This window comes from Archocentrus centrarchus, chromosome 12 (genome assembly GCF_007364275.1).
Source record: "Archocentrus centrarchus isolate MPI-CPG fArcCen1 chromosome 12, fArcCen1, whole genome shotgun sequence".
Lineage (NCBI taxonomy): Eukaryota > Metazoa > Chordata > Actinopteri > Cichliformes > Cichlidae > Archocentrus > Archocentrus centrarchus.
In genome coordinates this window covers 2,594,670-2,618,198 of record NC_044357.1, presented here as the reverse complement: position 1 = coordinate 2,618,198, position 23,529 = coordinate 2,594,670, and the positions used below count along the sequence as shown (strand labels likewise).

Here is a 23,529-nt window from a genome sequence, read left to right as displayed (position 1 = left end):
AATTAGATATACTTAACATACTTTAGTTTACTTATGAAATCACCCTTAAAACATGGTTATATTCTTTCTCCCAAAAATTTCACTGTTTTAGTCAACATTTTTATATACACTCTAGCCACTCTATATATACTTTCTATGTATACACTCTAGCCATAAGTGATTAATCGATACACGTGTCTGAACTCTGAACACAGCATTACTACCAGAAAAAAAATGTTTTGATTTACAGTGTAGAATAAATGAACTGTAATAAATTTCATAGTCTGTGCATTAGTTTATTGAATATATTTGTGATTAGAAAAGGACGAGAAAAAAAAACGTGTGAAGCGTTACAAACCTACATTAGTCTTAGGCACCTTAATTTATAGGCACCGATAGTTATCTACAGCCTCACCCTTGTTACGCTTTTAGGAACTAGTTCATAGTGCCCTCCTCAGTCTATTTTCTAGTAGGCGATTTTCTCGGATTCAGGAGTGTATTTTCTAGCACTTCTGAATCTATTTCCAGTACTATAAACAGGAGGCGGGGCCTGTTTCCAGCTTAGGAGGGGATTTGATGACGTGACTTGAGCCAGCGCCCCTGCGCAATACACAAGTGGGAACACGCGCTCCAGCACGAACCAAGAGGAAGCCCCGGACGTCAGTGGAACATGGCGTTGAGCTGGATCGCTGTCACTAACGGACGGAGGAAAACAAACGCTGCGAGGGCCACAGCGTTTCTCTGAAAGTCCACTACGGATTAGCTGTGACTGCTGAAGCTGTCTTGAGCGCGTTTATCTGCTTTTCATCAGATTCCGTTACTTCTGGGACTCGGTGCGCGCTGAAGAAAAGGGCGGTAGGGCAGTGTTGACAGCTAATGTAAAGGACTCCGCTAACAGTTACCTGTACCGTGAAATGTGTGTAACCTTCTTTGCTAACTAACGTTTACAAGCCCCGTGGGAGCTAGCTGTTGACCTTGTGTGCACTGAGATATTAGCCAGTCGATGATAACACAACATAGTTCCGTAAACTGTTGCTCGATTGTTTTTCCTTCTTTTTAGTTAATGTTACTTTGAGAGTTTTGCGTTTTCCTTTTTGTTTTGTCTTTTGGTTGTTTCGTATCGGTTGTATGCGCGGCGTTAAGCAGATAGGTTAAAATGTCAGATAACCAGAGTTGGAACTCCTCCGGTTCTGAGGAAGATCTTGAGCCTCGAGAGGAGTCTGGACATCCCGTTGGCATCGCCGAGTTCAGCGGATACCTTAGTAAGGTAAGTCACGTTTGACAGAAGTAGTTTATTCAGCTCAGTGTCGCTGCCAGGTCCTATGGCCTTAACTGCCACGGCTGTGTCCCTGTACCTATCAGGAGGAAATTTGGTTATTGGATAATGCTATGACAAATCGTGGCATGTCTCCTTGAGGGAAAGGTTATCCAGAGAATCCGCCCAGCAGCATTTCCACGTCGCAGCGATATCAGACCGGTAATCCCTCTGAAGTAAAAGCAAAGCCCCCGGTGAAATAGATGACCAGTGTATAATGCGCAGGTCTTGTAACCCTCTAAATCGATAAAAGTTAATTTCCTTAAACCTTGTAATAGCTGTGTGTTGTAACTGTTACTCAAAGGCTGTACCGTACAGCAGTTTAACAGAAATAACTGCTGAAAATCTCAGTCATGACAATGTTTGAACAATGCTTTTGTCAATATAAAGGTGGCAGCTATTACTTTTTGGCTTTATGTATATGACAACAGAACAAATGGTGTTGAGACCATATGTCCAATGATACTGTAAATGCTGGTTAACAACAACATGCAACTAAACTGCACTAGCGTTGTTGATCTGCCCTGTTTTCCTTTAGTGAACAGACTGTTAAGTCCTCTGCTAGACAAAATCTTCGTAACCTATTTTCCCATATGCTTTTTGCTCACTTGTGTGCCACCCTTTTTTGGGGCAAATTGAGCAAGGTTTTAATTCGTTAAGCTGCTGTCAAGCTTAATCTCACTGTACACAGGCTGTCTCTGAACAGATTGCACGCTGACCCGCTAACCAAGCATATTGTGAGATTAAGCAGATCTGTAACTAGATGAGCTCACCTGTTAAACTAAGCCATATACACGTGATAAGTCTTGTGAGGGTTAATGAGTCTACACCTTACATAAAGTCCCATGCGTCAGAATGTTTTTGTATTTTTCAGGGAAAAATGGAAATTAGTGTTGCTTTAACAGTCCAGTCCAACACTCCTGTGATAATGCTTCTGAAATTTTACATTTTGACTGTGACTGAGAGGTGTTGGTTCAGCTTTGAAATGATTATGAGGTTGTTGTTTTAGTTTCTGAGGTATTTGACAGCGCTATGCTGTCTAGCATGACAGGCACAGCAATAAAACCACCAGCCTAATTTTGGGCAGATCCCTCTTCATGGAACAGCTCAGACCCATCTTAGGATATGATCCATGGATCTGGCTTTTGTTTTCCCAGTTCATCCCACAGATGCTCAATTGGACTTAGATTGCTGGTGTTTAAAGTCGGCATAAAGACCTTGAGCACTTCTTAAACAGTTTTTGCGGTGTGTGCAAGTGTCCACAACAGTGTTGCTGTACACGGTATCTATCAAAGTAACGTTCCTATTAATGGACCCGAGGTCTCCCAGGAGAACATTATACTTCTTAACCCTGCAGGCCTTTTTCTCATAGTGCACGCAGCAGCCATCTGTTCCCCAGGTAAACCATTCACCTGGCTGTCCACATGAAGTGAAGGGAAACACAGCCTATCAGAGCAAGTCGCCGTGTTCTATTGCTCTAGGCGCCCAGTTCTGGGTGTTTTTTGGCTGAAAGTGGTCAGCACTTGGCTGAAAAGCAAACTGCGATACACAGCTTGTTCAGATGCCTTTGTAACACAGCCAGCCATGAGTTTTTCAGTAGGTTGTGCTACAGTGAGACTACAGCCATCGTGAGCCTTGGGCATCCCTAACGCTGTTCCCAGTTCACCTGTTGTACTGCAGCCTATTTCTTTGGTATTACCTCTGTGTACTTGGAGCACCTCACAAGTCCTGCTGTTTGAATATGCTCTTATACACTACCCTTGCCATGCATTTAGGCCCCTGTCAGTGACTCAGATCTTAACGGTTTCCCTTTTTTTGCTTTCAGCACATTAGCTTAAAGAAATAAATTCTCTTCCTGTCTGTTATATTCCACTTCTTGACACATTCCTTTGTAGATAATCAGTATTATACTAATTCACCTGGGAATGATTTGAGTGTTGTGACTGATTGCTGTATCAAACTAAGGTTTAAGAGTTAGAGGGCTAAATACAAAGCACCACAATGTGCAGTCTCTACATATCAATTTTATATGTTGAATTTTTTAAATATACAATTGTAGTCCATGCTTAGGAAACAGAATTGCAAAATATGTAATTTTACATTATATTTTGTATGTGTTTCTATTTTTCTTGTCCCCCAGTATACAAAGGTATTGTTTTTGTTTTATTTTCAGTGGACAAACTACATCCATGGCTGGCAGGATCGTTGGGTTGTGCTGAAAAACAACACGCTGAGCTACTACAAGTCTCAGGATGAGACCGAGTATGGCTGTCGTGGTTCCCTCTGCCTTAGCAAAGCCGTTATTGCTGTGAGTACTGCACTTGTACTTTACTAGAAGTGACGGTTTACTGTCCAGTTAAATTTGTGGAAATTTGGTCCTTACGAAAGATATTGCAAGAATGGCTGCTGCTGTTTGTGCAAGAGAGCTAGCTAAGAGAAAGGAACCATCACTCATATTGTTTAAGGCTGCTGCGTAAACATTTCAAAAGGTAGATGTAAGCTTAAAAAATTGCAAGAATAAGGAGAATTATTCAACTGCACTTGAATGTGAATGTAAATCCAATGCAACTTGATGGATATGCATTTTATCAAAGTCCAAATTTATTTTATTTTTTCTTTATGAACATCTCCTGCTGATGCAGCACATGTTTTATAAAGAGCTTTTCTCATTTCATTTGTACAAATTGTCATTCTTACACTGTGTAGTATCAATGACTCAACCTTAAAGGCTGACAGGCTGACCCAATGAGGATCACTTAAAGAAAAATCTGAAGGGAAAAGAGAGACTCCAGCCCTCTCTCTTACTCCCATAACCTCTCACATCGGTGTGATAAGTTTGGTGTCTGGCAAATGAAATTCAGTCATCAGCCATATGTTCGTCTTAAATTCAAGAAGTTCAGATGAGAAGCTTTGCTCTGAATTTTTATTTTTTTTTAAATGTTCTTAAACTGTAGTTGATCACTCCTGATTATGTTCCAGCTTATGCTTGAGGGTAACTGGCTTGTCAGGTGACCACCCTAGTTTAAGAAGTGTGTGCTATGTGGTAACACTAAACTGGGAACTCCATCATGTGAGACTCATTCTTGTATCACTGTATAAAGGGTAGACCAAAAAAAAAAAATGCAGCTCCAAGCTGGTAGTAGTGACTGAAGCAGTGATCACCATGGTCATCAGCCCTTTCATACAATCCTGTCACAGAGATTTATGTTCCCACTGTTTCACCTTTTGTCTTTTTTCAGTGGGAATCTGGGGCCAGCCACTGACAGAAGCTCTTCCCAAATAGTAACAAGGGAAACGAATAAGTTACCGTTTCTAGGCAGCACTTTGCTATTAGATCTGTTTGTTCAGCTTTATTCATTCCCAGCCCGAGTAAAAATTAACCTTCACACAGCACTCCCTAGAGCAGTTGTTTCTCACTCCAGTGGAAATATACCCTGATAATTTTGGAAAAATAAAACTTTGTAGCTGGTGATGGCCATTCACAGACAATTATCGTCTTTTCAAACAGCATTTTATTCTTTATTTCTCTAACGCTGGACCACGGTGCAGTGTTTCGAAAGGTGTGTTACTTAGATAATTAGTTTGAGTCATGCATTGTGTAATGTACTTCACAGCATTAAATCAGTTTGCCATAATTACGTTACACCATACTCAACCAAGTGTTTACAGCTTTCTGGCCTTCTTCCTTTGCCATTTCTGTTATGGGCTCATCATGTGTGTATACGCATTATGCCTTTAGTGTAGAGGGAAGTCAGTGGTCTAAGTTGCACTCTTAAAAGATCAGTTCATGACAGTTAAGAAATATTGGGGAACACATGATTTCACAATTGTAAACTAACCAGAGGCAATGCTTCAAACAAGACTCCTGCGGCCTCAGTAACTCATCAGGTCATGAAACTTTTGGCTATGACAAACTCTCAAGCTGGTAAATTCTTACAGCTAAATCTGACAATAAAGTATTGTAGGACTTACTGAGTAGCATCTTGTATCATAATTTTATAACCTGCTAATTTTTATTAGTTCCAGATTTAGAGGCCATTCTTGAGGCCTGTTGGCAGCTTTTTAAGAAAGTCAGTCTCTTCCTTCCGTTTGACTTGGTCTTGAACTGTTTTGTCATGTTGTTCGAAGTTGTGGCTGAATGTGATTATAAGATTTTCTGTTGGCGCAAATGTGGGTTTGCAAGTGTACATACAAAGGCTGACATCTACCACTGCCATTTTTAGCTCCATGGCAGTTAATAAGCACACTGGCCTACTTGGAATCTCTCACTGGAACTGGTGAGCACTGGATGTTTTTGTCTGTATTATTATGAGTTCTGCAGAAATGGATGTGACATTCAGGCTCTTTTTTTAAATTTTTTTATTGCTATTTATGTCACAGTGAACCACTTGAAAGGGTTAGAAACCATGAAAAGAGGTCAAATGGACTGTTGCAAGTGAAGCTTTGGCCTTTAGCCAGCAAGTGTGACTCTTCCTCATAGCGTGTGACTTCCATCACACTGTGGGTCATGATGAGAGTGAAGAAACACAAACCTTATTGTGTGTGTGTGGATATGTAACTAACAAATATAAATGTTCACTCTTGCTGATTTAACTTTCCTTTTCCTTTTGAACACTTGGTGAGTCAATGTTTCCTTTACTACGGCTATAGGAAATCCTATTTTGGTGCTCAGTCTGCACAAAAATGTTCCTGGCACTTGGTCTTAGCTTAGTTGAAGGAGTAAGAATATATTGTATTATTAGGACTAAAGCTTGTTTGCATAGAGAATATACTGTTTAACTTAGTAATGCAATACATTTGGCTCTATCATAGCTGTGTATGGGTTTTCCGTGTTTACAGTGGTTTCACTCCCTCCATTTTTCTTTTTCTTCTGTACTGAAATGTTGTGATTTCTTTTTCCTCGTGCTTCCATTCATTCAGTTTGGGAGACTGTGACTGCAGACACGTACACCAGTTCAAAACAGGTTAGACAAGAGAGGACAGAAGGGGAGGCTTTTTGATGCTTAGTAGGAAGTTTATGTTTATAAGAGAGTAGAGACAGGGTGAGGCTGTTTTTGCCTCATTTTCATTACGAACCAGTCAAAATTTTTAGCTGTAAATAAGTTCCTAAAATGTAGTTCCTTTTAACATGCTGCCTGGAAAGCTACTGAAAACTCAGTCACAAAGACATAATCATTTGTATAAAAGACCCTGACACTGATTATATGTATATGAAATATAAGCTACTATAGGGCTCCACAGACAGGCAGGCATCAGAAGTATCTGCTCCCAGAGGCTTTTTGCCAGTAAACATAGGCAAGGATGACCTCTTGAAGTCTTGCCTTGCCTAATGGTTACAATCTATTTGTGCCAGATAGGTTTCAGAGTATTTAGGATGAATATGCAGAGTAACATTGTGGAGCACAGATCAAGGTATGATGAAAAAGCTGGCTGTTTAATGCAACCTTTTATTATTCTGAAGATGTAAAAACAAATTATTGATTTGTCATTGGACCTTCAGAGCTTTACTGCAATGACTGCTTGTTCTGTACATGGTCACAGGCAAATAATAAGGTAATGGACTCTGGGCAACATGTATTCACTAGACCTTCATGTTCACTTTGATGGTTAATTCATCAAACTGCACAAATCGACTGACACGCACTGAGCAGCCATTATTTTAATTTTTTGAACTGTTGGCCTTGGATCCCAGTAACTTTCTCAAACTTAGTGCAGGTTTCCATTCCTCAGCCATGCCAAAAACCAGCCAGCAACCAGATGACACCAGAATCCATTCTTGTACCAAACACTGGGCCAGCACACTCTCATGTGTGTCCATGGTTTTACTGTAGTATGTAGTAGCAGATAAGCAATATCAATAATAGTGGGGGAGCTTTCAAAGAGTGTCTTTCCTCAAAAATAGGGGTCACTGCTTATATAGTTTAATCTGTCCCTCAATTAGATGTATTTAAAAAAAATGCAAAGAAAACAATTATTTTGGCTTCTACAGGTCTGTAATTTTAATCCAGTCTGAGTCTTGTTGAAGTTGTATTTTGAAACTAGTCAATGTAAAACCTGGAAGGATGTCAAAGATCCTTTGTTTCTTTTAACTGACACGGGGTCGAGGATGTAACATGCTTGCTTCCTTCCTTGCTTTTGCTTCCCCTTCACACGTGCCTCTGTGACTGCATTTGATCTTATTTAAGTGCTGCTGGTAACTATTAAATGAGCGTCCGATTAGGTGGGCTTTCAGTATTCGCTCACATGCTGTGTATTATTGACGCTGAGCATCTGGTCTTGGCCCCAGTGCCACCCAGATGCCAGGCAACACAGCCAAGTCACACTCTTCCAATGAAATCTACTTAAAGACACTATAGTGGGCCATTTGTTACTCTGCCAGCGCACTCAAGTAAGGCATTCTGCAGTAATGGTTTGGGCTCAGGCCATCTTTGGGCATATTGGATCACACACAAGCAAAGTACAGTCCATGAACTTTCTTAGAGTGGGATGCTATGTAGTAAAAAAGAAGACAAAAACACAGAGAAAAAAATCTAAATATAAACGAAATATATAAAAGACAAAATTATGTTGAGGTGATTGAGTGTAATAAGGGTTTTTTTCTGTGTCTAACTTAACTTCATCAGAGGGCATTTGACTTAGAAAAATTTTGTACGCCATATGATGAATGCCTGACAGATAAACAGAATGTACCAAACAAATGGCGCCACATCCAGACACAGTGACTGCACTCTATTAATCAATACGTCTTTTTTTACCAGGGAGATCATTATATGGGAAATTTACAGACTGAATTTCATACTGTGTACAATGACAACAAAGCAATTTCATTTAATTCCTTTTTTTTAATGTATTTATTTAATTCAACTGTCCTCTGTTTTCAGTGTTTTAATGTCAGACATGATGCTGGACTCTGATGGTTTTGCAAAAATAGATTACTGTCTCAAGGATGTGCGGTTGTGAATCCAGGATCCTTTTGGCAACCATATTTTTTTTATATTTTTTTTTCTTTCCAGCCAACCTGTTAGTTTTCCAGCTCTGCTTCACGCAGTTTTTCAATATTTAGAAGTCTCAGACCAATGACTTTGGCAAATACCATCTTACTTATGTCAGTATTGGTCAACAGGGTCATTATGAACCAATACCAACATTCTTCAAATATACTGCTCAAAAAAATTAAAGGAACACTTTTTATTAATCATAATATAGCATCAAGTCAATTAAACTTTTGGGATATTGATCTGGTATTGATCTGCCCCCCCACCATGCCAAATGCAGGCATGGTTTTACAGGTGGAGGCCACTGACATTTTTTTTTTCCCCTCCCCGTCCTCATCATTTCTGAATGTTTTTCTGACTAATGTTGCATTTGGCTAGGGTCAGTGTCACTACTAGTAGCATTAGGTGATTCCTGGGCCCTGCCATAGCCCTACAGAATTACCTCCAGCAAACCACTGGTATGAATGTCTCTGACCAAACAATCAGAAACAGACTTAATGAGGGTGGCCTGAGGGCCCAATGTCTTCTAGTGAGCCCTGTGCTCAGCGCCTGGTACCATGGAGCCCAACTGTGCTCAGTGATGTCCTGGTCCAGATCTGGGAGGAGATTTCCCAAGACATCATCCATCATCTCATTAGGAGTATGGCCTGATGTTGACAGGCTACTGAGTACCATTTTGAGTTGCATCTGTTGCATCCTTTTTATTTATTTTTTTTTATTTCACTTTGATTTTTAGGGCATCTTTGAATTCAACCCTCTGTGGGTTGATCATTATCATTTCCATCAAACAGTGTGACATCTTTGTTTTTTTTTTTCCCCCTTATTGATATCTGATGTGTTTTCAAAGTGTTCCTTTAATTTTTTTGAGCAGTGTATAACTGTGTCTTCCTGGTAATAAGGAATTCCTAATATTGCAGTATGTTTGTTCACAAATAGTAAGCATTTCCCTTTTCTAGATTTATTCAGTGATGTTGGTCTTACCCTTTGCTTTGTTTCCCATTCCTGTATTAGATCGTGAGCTTTTAAGTGTTTTGTTGATTATATGCGCCTGTTTTATTGTAGCTTGTCTCACAGAATGAAACTCTTTAAAGTACTGTTAATCTTTGATAGATTAAATGGAGTTCATAGATAGGAATAATCAATTAGTATAATTACAGTGTTTGCCCTGACAAGATCATATTGACTCAGTAACCCAACAAATCGATAATTGCATTCATTAAACACTAAAGCTGTTCATTTCAGTCCCTTTTTGTCCCCTGAATAAAAGTCAGAGAAATGAGTGGCTGCAGAGGCCCGTGCAGTGTTGGAATCTTTTAGCCCTCCTTTATAAAAGACTGCATTTGTTGTGTATTACAGATATAATAAATAAAGGTTACCAGATGTGTTTGTATTATGGGCAGCATAAGAATGCAGAGATCTCCTCTTCTCTCAGGAGAGTTTACTTTTTCTTCCAGTTAAACTGCAGCTCTGTTCATTAAGTGTTTTCATTCCTTTATCCCTCTAACCTCCATCCTTGACTATGCTTGAACAAGCCAGACTGTTACTCCTATCAGCCTGCTCTTCTTTTGTGATGAGAGCGGTTTAGCCTTGGTACTTAACTGCAGAGGTGTCCTTTCAGAAGGTCTGATGCTACACACACACACACACACACACACATACCATCACCACCTCTCCCTTTATCGTAACACAGATTACGGTTGCTGGCCACACCTGCACAGCAGTTTTACAGTGCTGACAGTATAGTGGAGAGCTATTGGAAATATATATGCAGTTGTGCAAAAAAATGCTTTAAAAGGCCAGTTATCAGCCACTGCTCCTCCTATGAGCCACTGTTTTTAAAATGGAGGCTTCTGTGTCTCTGGTACACTTTTCTTTGTCTTCCATCCCTTTGAGAGATATAGATTGGCCTAAATTGAAGGCTGATTTTGTTGACGCAAAATCGGGAACAGATTGCTGCCCACCATGTAACATACAGGGGACAGATCGGCGGTTTGCATTTTCAATGTCTTTTTAATCGCTGCTTTCATGGGTGGCCACCTCTCACATATGCCTCTCTCTGCTCTCCTGAGCAGTAGAGACATCTGCTTTTCTTCTTGGAATTAAAAGAACATGACAGCAAATTCTGAAATGTATGGCTGTATCATCACAGATATCAGACCAGCTCGATTCCCGTAGCTGGCCTCATTTACCAGAATCTCACACACTGATTAACCTAGTTTTTGTCCTACATTCTTTTTCTCTGTGTATTTTTATTTTTTTTTTAGCCTCATGAATTTGACGAGTGCCGGCTGGATATAAGTGTAAACGACAGCGTGTGGTACCTCAGAGCTCAGGACCCCGATCACAGACACCAGTGGATTGACTCCATTGAACTGCACAGGGTAAGTCTGTAACACAGCAGATAATGAACTGGTGATATCAAAAGGGAACAAATGCTTGTCATATTTGGAAGTATCATCTCATACAAGCTTGAATTTGTAAATGTGTGTTTATTGTATGCTTGTGTGTGTCTGTATTTATTTCTATTAGAGTATCAGAGAAGGGAGGAGAGAGAAGGGAGGAGTCCAGGGAACAATAATCATCCCTCCACCACTGGTGCGTTTGTTGGCAAGTCTGTGCAGGAGTGTAGGGGTTCTTGTGCGTTTGTCTTTAGCACTGTAGCATATAACGTGTTTGTGTTAGCAATAATGCATATTTTTTTCTGCACAAGCATGCATACTGTTTGGGTAGTTTAATAACTTGTGTAAAGGCTTTTAACAAAGGAGGCATGTGTAGCTCAAAGTTATCCTAACACCGGAGTACAGCTGGGCGATATGTGATAGCGATACACGTGAAAGGACAATGACAATACCGCCACACCTAACCAATCATATGGTTGGAATCAAGTTAGAGCCATGTTAGGTTGACGCATACAGCACGGGAGCACCAGCAGCAGCACACGCGTTAATGTTTGGGCTGCCATACAGCAGTAGGTTAGGAGTGTGAGCAATAAAAGACTAAATGAGAACAGAAATGTGAATGAAAACTTGAGTGACACCATTACTGAATGTGATGCCCCAGCGGATGAGCCCAAGGCTCAAAAGATGGAGTGTGGGGATGTTTTGGCTGAAGTCTGACCAAAAAGCAGAACAGCATAAACTGTAAACTGTGTCGAAAGCATGTTTCCACAAAGGCAGGTAACACTATGACAAGACATGATGTCAGTCAGCACAGCTGATTAAAGTAGCTGACACTCGTTACCAACTCGGTGGCCATAATCGGTTCTCTCAGGCGGCTCTTTCCCAGCTACACAGGGAGTATTAGAGACCGCTGAACAGCTGCGTTCACTACCACATCGGATTGGTGGTCTCTCAAGTCGCACATCACATAAGCGGAACCACAATTGAGTGTCATTTTTGTTGACGTTTGAAAATCTGCAAATAAAAATAGTGATCCAGACATAATTGTAGGACGAAGAAGACCATCAGTTCTCGTTGTCAGTGCCAGTGCCTTTACACGCTGTTAGAATAGAAGTTTGTATGAGAAGCCTTTTAGTGCAGGGAGAGCAACATTGGCAGCCAGCATCTTTATTCAGTGGGTAAATGACAAGGCTGGGAGGACACTGTGTTTATAGTCAGACAGTTTTTTTTGTGTTCTTGCTAAAGACAGTGTAAATTAGCATTTATGCTTTTGTTTGAAACTTTTTTCTTTTTTTTGTTTTTGGTATTTTGCTCCATATTTCTGCAGCACACCTTCAGCCTCTGCCAAAGCACGTGCTGCTCATTCATGGTCCTTGATTTTTAGGAAATCCCCCCCCCCCCCCCCCCCCCCCCCCCCCCCCCCCCTCCTGTCCTCACTCATTTAAGCACCAGTGACTCAGACAAGAACAAGAGGGAATCAATCTTGAGCACATACAAGCATACCAGGCCATCCCACCCACAATGAGTCATTGCAGAAAACCCTTTTTTCTCGAAGGCCCCGCTTCCCCGTCTAAACCACATTACTCATAGCACTCAGCAACCGGTGTCTCCAAGGAGACACAACACACTACAAGCTCAGGCATCAGTCATTTTACGTTTTGAAAAAGTGACACATCTCAATATGAAACAACTCTTGTTTCTAGGATACTGTCACTGTGTAAATAAACCATTTATTTTCTGTTTTCTATGTGCAGCTGTAGAGCATACCATACTGTAAGCTTATCTCTTGTAACGGTCTTATATGATGATTTCATTACATTTCTTCATTATTAGAAAATTATAAAGTCTGTTTCTGCTCAGGCAGGCGGCTTTCTGTGAGCACCAGATTTATTTTTTTTATCTTTTGTCCAAAGAGCGTGTGTCTTTCTGTGTATTCACTAGGGCTTTAATCACCACGCATACTTAGTATTTGTTCTCCATGCAGCCTAATTATTTATATTTATTTTTCTTATTTATTTTTTTTTGGTTTTATTTTACAGCGAGAGAGTCATCACATAGATTAAGATAGGGCTGTCTGTGCTGGTGAAGTCAGTGGGGTAGTAGAATGTTGGCTAAAGGGCGAGCAGCAGTGACAGAAATCCATGTGAACACAGGCAGAGCTACTTTTGGTCATTGACCGACAGTAACCCCATCCTCTTATGCCTGTCTGCGCTTACATGTCATGCCCCCTGCTGGCTCAACTTGAAAGTGTCTTTTAAAGGGACATGTACTGCATCTCTTGTTTTACCTCAGTGCAGCTGAACCTTTCCTCTCTGCTGTCATTACTGGCTATTTTGAGGGTCAGGCTGTTATGTAAGAGGAAAGGGGAACCAGTCAGGATTACAGGAAGCCAGCTGATGTTTCAGTTGTGCTGCCATGGTCAGTAAATCCTTGTTGTGCTGTTGTTTTCAGCTGCTGTGCAACCTTGTATACCTGTTTCACATTGTTTACTTGTTGTATGTGGTTCTTCAAAGAAAGACAACAGAAAATGTTAATTAACGCTGAAATGTGTAATAGTAGGACAGTTGGTATCAAAATCCCAAATGCATAACAGTAATCTACATTTGAGTGACATGTGGAAAAAGCTAAAAAGATGCATGATATTTGTTTGAGTGAAGAATTTGCTTTGTGTCACTGGTTCTGCTTAAAGTGGACTCATTATAATTTTCCTTATTTTCTATCATTATGTGCTGTTATTATAGTGGATGCTCATATTAAACAAGACTAAAATGTCAAATAGGTCAGTGTATGTACACTAGTTCATATTCTTTAACTGCTCTATTTTACCCAGTTTTTTTAATATGTTGTTGGATCAATATGAAGTTGTTGAGAGAGGAAATCCCTAATATGGTCAAATGATTACAAATAATTATCTATTTTCAAAACTGGTATAACAGCATGGATAATTTGTTTACTTTCTGCTGCATTTGTGGTATATTTTGCAGGCTGATTCTGGTTATGGCTCGGAGTCCAGTCTGCGGAAACATGGCTCCATGCTGTCTCTCACATCAGCCACCAGTGGCTACTCTGCCACCTCCACGTCTTCCTTCAAGGTGAGTTTTCCTGGTACTCTTTACTTTAGCTGAGGAAGGTGCTGGCTTCATTTTTGGATCTGTAAACATGAGGAATGAGAGATGTATTTGAGATGTTTGGACAGTTGTAGATGCACACACAGGCTGATAATTTTGGTCTGATTGCATAGTGGAAATGTAAACCAAAGCTTGTCAATTTAGTTGTTTTTTTTTTGTTTTTTTTTCTGTTCTTTCTTCAGAAGGGTCACAGCCTGAGAGAGAAGCTGGCAGAGATGGAGACGTTCAGAGATATCTTGTGCAGGCAGGTGGACACGCTCCAGAAATACTTTGATAGCTGTGCAGACGCTGTGTCCAAGGATGAACTGCAGAGGGATAAAAGTAAGAACCACAGACGAGTCTGTTTGTTTGTTTGTTTGTTTTGATCCAGTTGGAATCAAATTTTTGTTTGACATTTGAAAATCCACTTTGTCAGAACATTCTAACTTTTTAAATCAACTTTTATTTTTATATAGCTGAAACAGAAAAAAAAATAGTTCATCTTTTCAGGCAAAAATCCCAAATCTTTCCTGGTTCCGCTTCACAAACACGAGGATTTTATTTATTTAACAATAAAGTAAACTGAATACTTTTGGTTTCTAGACTACTAGTAAGATACAGTAGCTTGAAAATTTTTTTTTTTTTCCCCAGTTGTTAGGCACATAAAAGAACTGGTTACCTAAACAATGAACATTAGACATTAATAATAATATTTAAAAAAAAAAAAAACTGTTAACTGGAACCAGGTGAGTGTTTCCTGTATGTGTGGGACAGGATGGTACAGTGCAACACAAAAATATCCTGAAAGAAGTGAGTCTAGGAAGACGCTGGAGAAACTTTAGTGTCTGATGGTAAATATTTGTTTAGGAGAAACTCTGGGTCTAGTAAGGAATGTGTTTATGTGCTGTGACTCACCCGCCCCTCTCAGTCTTGGCTGGCTGAACATTTGTTCATGGCAGCCTGCACCGGGCATCTGTGGATGACTGCAGTGAATAAAGCTCTGCTTTTGTTCTCCTCACCTCCCTCTCTGAGCCTCTTTTCCTCTCTCACCCTCTGTCCATTCTGAAGATGAAACCAGACCATTGTCATGTTGTGCGGCACCGTAGAAATCTGTCAGTCTGATGTGATTTGTGCTCTGGCTGATGTTGCGAATGGGCCACTAGGTGCTACGCTGTCCTGTAGCCCTCACTTTCAGAAGGGTCCTGAAAGAAAAGGCTTGTGTGTTGCAAAAGTCTGGTGTTTGGTTTTGTCGTGTTCCCTCTGAATCTTTCTCTTTTTTTTTTTTTTCTTTTTTTTTCCTCCCAGTTGTGGAGGATGATGAGGATGACTTTCCCAACACCCGCACAGATGGACAATTTCTGCACAACAATAATGGCAGCAAAGAAAAATGTGAGTAGCCCTGGGAAGTTTTTAAATGTATTTAAAAACACACTAAAATCAGATTGTGATATCAGTACACGTCAGTTGGAACTGTAAAATAATTATTTGTTAAATATTAAAAATATCTTGCACCAAAAACTCTTAACTATGAGAATGCTCTAAGAAAGAGCACCTGCAGCCAGACAATTGTAGCTGACATGCTACAGATTGTGTCATAATCAGTGCAAGTGTGTCCAGATAAGATGAGCTTTCAAGAAAATAGTGTTTGAAAGCCATATATTGTGTTTACTGCTGCAGAGGAAATAAAATTCAAGTTTATGCATATTGCTAAGGCTACCCTGCAAGCCCAAATGCATGTGTCCTGACAGGTGTTATCAAGCAGCAGCTTCTCAAATATTTCCCTTTATCTACACTCATCAGGCATAACATTATGACCACTGACTGGTGACATGATAAATACGGGTTCTCTTCATCATGGCACCCGTTGGTGACTGAGATGTATCAGGGAGCCAGTGAACATTTCGTCCTCAAAGTTGTGTTAGAAGCAGGAAAGGTGGACAAATGAGTCTCACTGATGCATGTGGGGATCAAAGGCTGACCTGTGTGGTCTGAGCCAACAGACGAGCTACTGTAGCTTAAATTAGCAAAAAAAGTTCATGCTGATTCTGATAGAAAGGTCAGAATACACAGTGGATTGCAGGTTGTTGTGTATGGGGCTGCATAGCCGCAGACCAGTCATTGCAGAAAAGTGAAGGTGGTCTGGTGAATCACATGGCAACTATGGGAAGAATGCAAGCCAGTGGAGGCAGTGTGATGCTTTGGACAATGTTCTGCTGGGAAACCTTGGGTCCTGCCATCCATGTGGATGTTACATTGACACGTACCACCTACCTTAGCATCATTGGAGCCCATGTGCACCCTTTCATGGAGATGACATTCCCTGATGGCTGTGGCCTCTTTCAGCAAGATAATGCACCCTGCCACAAAACAAAAACGGTTCAGGAATGGTTTGAGGAGCACAACAAGTTTGAGGTGTTGACCTGCCCTCCAGTTCCCCAGAGGCAGGGAAGTGGTCATAATGGTATGCCTGATCTGTATATGGAAATGATTCACATGGAGTCTTTCATGGTGAGCTTATTTTTTTTTTGTACAATCAGAACTTATTCTTCCCACAATTTTTGGTACATTTCAGATAATGAGGTTAGTGTATGTACAAATTATCCCTGAGAGCCAGAAGCTTTTTTTTTTTTTCTTCTACTCATGGATCTGAATGATGTCACTGAGAGTAGTATGGTCATCTGAGGCAAACAGCTCTGACTGTGAGCATATCTATTGTGAAACCTGTAGTAAGAAGATGATTTAGGAAATATGTCTAAAGCTCATATAACCATTAAATTTACTCTTAGCTGCAGAAGGAGCAACTATGGACTTCAGCCACATGTGACACAGCAGGTTATTTATCACAGCATTTACTGTGGTTCCTCTGCTCTTTTATTGTACAGTGTTTCAGTCCTTGAATGGCATAGATTTTAAGGGAGAGGCCATTACATTCAAGGCCACCACAGCTGGGATCTTAGCCACTTTATCCCACTGCATCGATCTGATGGTGAAGAGAGAGGACAGCTGGCAAAAGAGACTGGATAAGGTCTGTAATCTCTGGATCAACACGGTGGCCATCTACACAAAAGAAAGGATCTGCTTCTTGTTTCCATAAATTCAGGCTGATTATTTTTGTGTGTGTAGGAGATGGAGAAGAGGAGAAGGTTAGAGGAAAGCTATAAATCAACCCTCAATGAGTTGAAGAAAAAGTCTCACTTTGGAGGTCCAGATTATGAGGTAATGTGTAAAATTCATCCACAGTGCAACATGACGAATGGATCATATAAGAGCCTTTCTGTTAATGTTCTCATTCTGCATTACTGACAGGAAGGTCCAAATAGTCTCATCAATGAGGATGAATTCTTTGATGCAGTGGAAGCTGCTCTTGACAGACAGGACAAAATAGAAGAACAGGTGAGCAAAATATGAAGGTACAGTATTTAGTTTTAGAATAACCAGTGCCAATTTAACAGTGTATCTAAAAGCAAAGCCGTGTGTTTGATGGTAAAGCTCTTTCTGATGTAAAATGTTCTGATGATAAAAACACCTGTGTCTGTTTGTGTCTAGTCTCAGACTCAGAAGACGAGGATACAGAGATCCGACCCAGTTCCCCTTGGAGATGTCTACTCAAGCTCTGGCACGCACAGATTCTCCGACAAGGTTGTTAAACCCTTCATTCCACCTGTCTCATCTCTATTTCTCATTTCCTTTTTCCCCCCTCGCACTTCTTACATGTCATTACTTGTTCATCATCCCCTGTAGACTCATAGTTTGTCCTCCCCTGCTGTGATAGACAGGGCCTCTCCTCACCATGTCCACAGATTCTGCACAGAGGTAACTCGCAGCCACCAAAGCTTAGCCTAAAGCAGCATGTTGAATCCCCAGTAAATTTAGATGCTTATTCAAGAAGATCCTTTAACACAGTCTAGCAGCATGAGACGCAAGCTCCCATTATATTTGTGTGCGTAGTAATAATTGTAGAGAAAACGTGCTCCTCTGTCTGCTGTGAAAGATAGATTCTGCAATAGAATCTGGCACATTAAAGTTTTATCTACCAGCTTCAGCATTTACAGGTCACATTTCTGTCATGTGACATCTCAGTTTGTTTTTCCTTCATTTCTACCGTGTTTGGTACGTACAGTTCCCGTTTGTCTCAGCTGTTTGGTTAGTTGTGCCTAATTTGTTGATGTGGGCAGTCCAACATTAGTCAGAGAAGTAGCATGAAGGAAAATAAGCCACTGTTCATTAGTGCAGCGGGCCAGCTGACTAATCGTCTTCCGAAGAAGGGATGGTAAATGGGCTGCATTTATGTAGTGTTTTTTTTTTTTTTTTTTTTCTTCTAGCCTTATTGACCATTAAAAGCACTTAAACTAGAAGCTATATTCACTCATTCACACACATTCATGAATAATTTTGTTGTGCTATAAATACAAGGCACTCACTGATAAAGCAGTTTTGTGGTTTCAGTCCACTTTTGCCTCATTACTACTAACGGAGTGCTGGTGTGGAACCTTTTGAGAACCAGCCCACATTTACTAGTTATGTAGTGTTCCCAGCAGAGGCTGAGTTCATTCTTGTTGGAAGAAAATCATGGTGGACAGAATCTGAGAACTACATTGGCCAGTAATAGGTGAACTTACCGTGGCAGTCCCTCACATAGCCAATGACATCAGTGGTTTCAACTTTGTTGGAAAAGCGTGGAACCAGTTCCAAACTTAGCACCAATTTGGCAATAAATATTTGCCCTGTAGAGTGTAGAAAGCTGGGATTGAGCCACCTTCTGATTATTAAACGACTTAGTTTACCTCCTGAGGAACAGCCACTTCAGTTAGTGCTTTGTCAGATGCTTTTTGGCAGCAACATAATGTCTGAGTCCACAAATGCACATAGGTTGTTGAATGAAGGCACTGTACAGCAGTTTATATCCATATTCATTTGTAATTACTTTGTTTTTAGGGTTTTTTTTCCAGTGTTGATGAATATTATAAATGTAGGAAGTTGATATTTTGCATCTTTTAAGGCAGTATTTTAAGTTACTGTTTCTGTTTTAATGCACACATTTACTGTATTGTCCCATAGTGATGTTAGAGTATCTTTTTAAATTAATCAATGTCAACTTCTCTGTCTGTCCCTGGCCTTGTGTTGTAGGTGGAGGAGATGGTGCATAGTCACATGACCTACTCCTTGCAGGATGTTGGTGGAGATGCCAACTGGCAGCTGGTTGTCGAAGAAGGTGAAATGAAGGTATGGGGAAGATTTTAATCTAGTTGAATTTGTTCTTAAAGTCACATTTATCTGGTATAATTTACTGGACCACATTTGTTTAAGCCTCACTAATACAAGAAAATGTGATTATGACATGAGCTCACATAAACACGGCATGTGTACACAGGTGTACAGGAGAGAGGTAGAAGAAAATGGGATTGTACTGGATCCGCTGAAGGCCACCCATTCAGTAAAGGGGGTGACTGGTCATGAGGTCTGCCACTACTTTTGGGACACTGCCTACCGCAACGACTGGGAGAGTAAGTTTGTGAAGTCGAAATCAGTTCAATTCTAGTTTTAAAGTGGAGCTGGAAAAGAGGATTATAGCCCCCCCCCCCTTATGAATGCTGTTTTTAATTTCTTTAATGTAATACTGCCATGTGTTTGCTTCCTTTAGCCACCATTGAAAACTTCAGTGTTGTGGAGACGCTGTCAGACAATGCAGTAATTGTCTATCAAACGCACAAGGTGAGGGCCACTGTTTATATTTTCATTAAGACACAAACATTGAGGTGTTTGAAGGACACTTAAATAATTTACCAGCCCAATGATTAGAGGATAATCCACTCTGGTCGCATCTGAAATGATCAGAAATAATCTCTGTTGCAGCGGGTGTGGCCTGCCTCTCAGAGGGACGTGTTGTACCTTTCTGCCATGAGGAAAATTGTGGCCAGCAATGAGAATGATCCAGACACTTGGCTGGTCTGTAATTTCTCTGTGGATCACGAGAATGCACTGGTGAGCAAGCAAGTCCCCTGTTCTAGGTTTCACACACCAAGAGCCCCCCCCCCCCCCCCCCCCCAATCTCCATTTGTAATACTGGCACACTCATTAATTCTCTATCTTGTCACTTTCCACAGCCAACCAGCAGGTGTGTCCGTGCCAAAATCAACATCGCCATGATCTGTCAGACGCTCGTCAGTCCGCCAGAAGGAGATAAAGAGATCAGCAGAGACAACATCCTATGTAAAATCACCTATGTCGCCAATGGTGTGTGTCCTACTGTTTTACTACTGTTTTGTTTTTTGTTTTTGATGAGTGAATTTACCTGATCTAATATTATTTGAGTCAAGAAAATGAATACAAATAGTTCTGGTGTCCTCTTAGAGGGGAAAACACCCATTTTTGGAAGAGGAAGAAATTCACACTTGTCCACAGTATAAGGTGTTGGAGTAAAAGTCCACATCGAAGCTCTTGCATGTTTTTTAAGAAGCGCGTACCATGCAGAGCATGTTTTTCCCATTACTGAAGACAAACAAGCAGCAACTGCAGTAAAGATCTGGCAGAACATCTGAGGGGAGCAAGCACATCTGGCAGTGTCCAGGACTTCTAGTTCATGGACTGTTTTTTAATGTTTTAACTTTCTTTTGGAAAATCCGTATCGTATCGGCATTTATAATAGCCGATAAATTAAAATTTAAAAAGTTAAGAAGAGATGGGAGAAACACCCTTCAAACCAGATACTACATCAACACTCCAGTGTTGATGTAGTATCTGGTTTGCCCACCAGATGGCACTCTACAGCTTCCCTTTTGGCAATGTGTGTGTTTGGAATGCTACAAGCTCAGCAACCAGCTGATCTGAGCAGAGACAGCATTGTGTAAACAAGTAATCCACAGCTTGTACAGTGAAAAACTTATTTCAAACTGTATTTTCAAATGATCTTAGTAAGAACCCATAAATAATTGTACACTATACATGTCTCTATGTTTAGTGTGTCTAAAAGAAAAAGTGTCAGCCAATTATATTGGATTTTTAAATCACTAAGTATTGGTATCAGTATTGAAAATCAGTCAGGCTCTATTTAAAATTGTTAGTTTGTCCATTTACTTTTCAGCTTCTGAAAATGGGGACTAGAGTTAATCAGTACTTCTGTTAAGCTCCTTGAATTAAAAAATCTGCACTTCATTCACATCTTGATTGTTTGTCCGACTATAGTTTAAGGGAGCGACCCTGTTATTAGTGAGAACCCCAAACAATCAGATGATCCCCTGTGGGCAAGTACTCGGCAACAGCAGGAAGGAAGAACTTCCTTTTAACAGGAAGAGACCTGTAGGAGCAGCGATGTGGTTTTAGTAAAAGCTTTTTTATTTTTAAACATCTCCTTTAGTGCCAGGTCGTTTTATGCCAACATCTGACCGCTGGGGTCTTGTTTAGCATCAGGCTTTCTGCCAGCGAGCCTAAATAAAGAACCAGGCAAATGTTATGGCTTTAAAGTGAAAGCCACCTGCCTGTGTTCAATAATGATGGTAGGTTAGATCACTGATTGGTATATGTAAGGTTAACCATGACTCAGTGCTCTCTCTCTCTTTGCTATAGACTGGAAGCTGGAAATAAACTTTGTATCTTGTTTGTGTGCAGTGAATCCTGGAGGCTGGGCTCCTGCCTCTGTGCTCAGGGCCGTGGCTAAGAGGGAGTACCCCAAGTTCCTCAAACGCTTCACCTCCTACGTCCAGGAAAAAACTGCTGGCAAACCCATCTTATTCTAATGCACACAGGCAAGACGTGGCAGAGAGGTGGTCAACTGTTTTTTGTGTGTGCATGACTTTTTGTTTTTGTTTTTTCTTGTTGTTGTTACCATTGAATACTTACTACAAATGCAGCAAAACAACACTGAGCATCTCCATCTTTTCAGTGTGGAAACAAAAGGCTCAAAGTTGGTCGGCCGCTCTGCTGTCATTTAGAGGAAACTGCAAAGTTTCCTCCCAGGAAGGGGTTAAAAGTCCACCACCCTTCCTGATTTCTGCATTTAAACATCTGTGAGTCAAAATGTTGACACTTGTGTGGAGGTCATATGAAATAATATCTCTGTATTAGCATTTCATTTCAAAAATGCTGAACTGCAGTCATTCACACACAGATAATCGGAGCCTGGAGGGATTTCTCTCTAGAGATAAACGCTGTGGGCCAGACAGTTGTTGTCCCTGCAGCAGCTCTTCATACTATCTTTAATGCTCATATAGAAGACTGACCTATCAGATTGTCTGTTTAGACAACTGTTAATATAAATGTGTGTATGTTCTGTAAGGTTGTAAAAATAAACAAATGTTAGCTAATTAAAATTGAATATTTAGCTCCGAGTTGCTGTTTACTTTTCATATTTTACATAAATTGTACATTTCCAGCTTTCCTTGAAGCTGCTAACATTTCCTTGTAAACCAGCTTAAATGATTTGAGCTGACTGTAATTTTATTTGTATGAAGTCCTGAGGGCTGTCAGTCTCACGTGACCCTTATGACGTTCTCTCTGATGAAGACGCCTCTTATTGGTGCTGAAGGAGGGACAGACTTCCTGTACATTATCTGTGTGGCTTTATATTTGCGTCACTGTGTTACTGAACATATTTCAAGTGTTTCACGAATTGTTAATAGTGCCGCTAGCATTTTTGCTGAAGGTCTGCAACGCATTTTTTTTTTTTTCTTTTTTTGCAACTTGAGCCCAGATGCCTTAGAGTTACAGCAAACTGTAGATTCAGATTGGATAAGAGGGTGCTGCTAGTCCACCCTTTGAAATCACTAGTGAAGTGCCTCATGGCTACGCTCCCCTTTCTAATGTTCATTTGAACTTTGAAGAAGCCACGTGGCACGTTACAGACGGCTGGCAGGATGTTTTTACAAGTATTATGAAGATGTCGGAATTATTCATTTTAGTGGAAGCCATCGCCAAGTTGTCTGCCAGCGTTTCTGGGATTTGTCACATGCTTCATGTGAGCAGTTACAGTACTAAAATGAATCCGTTAAAATGTCTTTGTGTCATCTATTTTCTATCTGTGCATGGACAGGTCTGTTAAGTCCAAAGTTTAGTAAGACTTAGGGATGCACCAATATATCGGTATCTGCTGATATTGGCTATCGGCTGGTATTACTATGCTCTAGAAGAGGGAAATATTGGCCACTGGCATCAGTGGGATGAAAAGATGAAGGACTCTAAAACAAGTCAGTTTTATTTAATTATAATAGTTTATTTATTTCCCTGGAACAAAAGGGAAGAAATAACCTGAAAAAGACAAAAAAATATTGCCAACCTTGGCTGTTGGTCAGATTTGTAATTGGTTCCCAATAGGTGCATCCCTAGTTTTTATAGGAACACTTTCCTTGGGAAACATTGTTAGACATTTAAAGTTAGTTTTACAGTTAACACAGGCTGGATTTTTTTTTCAAACACGCACATGATTGACAGAGTTCATTTCCCCAGCAAGTTTCAAGAGTTTTCAAGCTAAGCCATCAGTACTGCTGCCAGGTACATTTTTAATTCACCTGTTGAGAGCACAAAGTAGTTTTTTTGTTTGTTTTTATAGCTGGGATGGCATCAGTGGCTTCACTTTTAAGCCTTTGATTTTCAGGCTTTTCATTGACAGATGTGATTGAGACACAGTGGTGCTCAGCCACACAGTCAAGTGGGAAAAAACACCACGCTGAAGCTCATCGCCTGCAGCAGGCATTTCTAACACAGGTTTAGTTCCTGGTATGTTGTGAAAGCTGAATGTAATT

At 40.4% G+C, this 23,529-nt stretch overlaps 1 protein-coding gene across 2 annotated transcripts; it reads left to right on the top strand.

Annotated features, from left to right (window-relative positions):
* The first annotated feature begins 573 nt into the window (after positions 1-573).
* Positions 574-23,439, top strand: LOC115789536 (collagen type IV alpha-3-binding protein-like). 2 transcript variants are annotated; one of them, XM_030742991.1, is made up of 18 exons: positions 574-1,246; positions 3,468-3,602; positions 10,554-10,670; positions 10,819-10,884; positions 13,673-13,780; positions 13,999-14,137; positions 15,101-15,184; positions 16,678-16,820; positions 16,919-17,011; positions 17,102-17,188; positions 17,342-17,434; positions 17,537-17,608; positions 18,923-19,018; positions 19,167-19,299; positions 19,437-19,507; positions 19,649-19,777; positions 19,900-20,029; positions 21,401-23,439. In XM_030742991.1, exons 1-18 carry the CDS (start codon positions 1,136-1,138, stop codon positions 21,526-21,528), a joined length of 1,935 nt encoding a protein of 644 aa, XP_030598851.1. In that variant the 5' UTR covers positions 574-1,135; the 3' UTR covers positions 21,529-23,439. The 2 variants fall into 2 exon arrangements, with proteins under 2 accessions (XP_030598851.1, XP_030598852.1); XM_030742992.1 differs by lacking the exon at positions 17,537-17,608 and having other exon boundaries at positions 575-1,246.
* Positions 23,440-23,529: the final 90 nt, after the last annotated feature.

What these genes read in the sequence shown, in the direction of transcription:
- LOC115789536 (XM_030742991.1), top strand. Translation starts at nt 1,136, where the DNA reads ATGTCAGATAACCAGAGTTGGAACTCCTCCGGTTCTGAGGAAGATCTT. An exon ending in TTGGAGGTCCAGATTATGAG is followed by an intron (nt 17,012 to 17,101) that starts GTAATGTGTAAA and finishes CATTACTGACAG; the next exon opens with GAAGGTCCAAATAGTCTCAT. An exon ending in CGCACAGATTCTCCGACAAG is followed by an intron (nt 17,435 to 17,536) that starts GTTGTTAAACCC and finishes CATCCCCTGTAG; the next exon opens with ACTCATAGTTTGTCCTCCCC.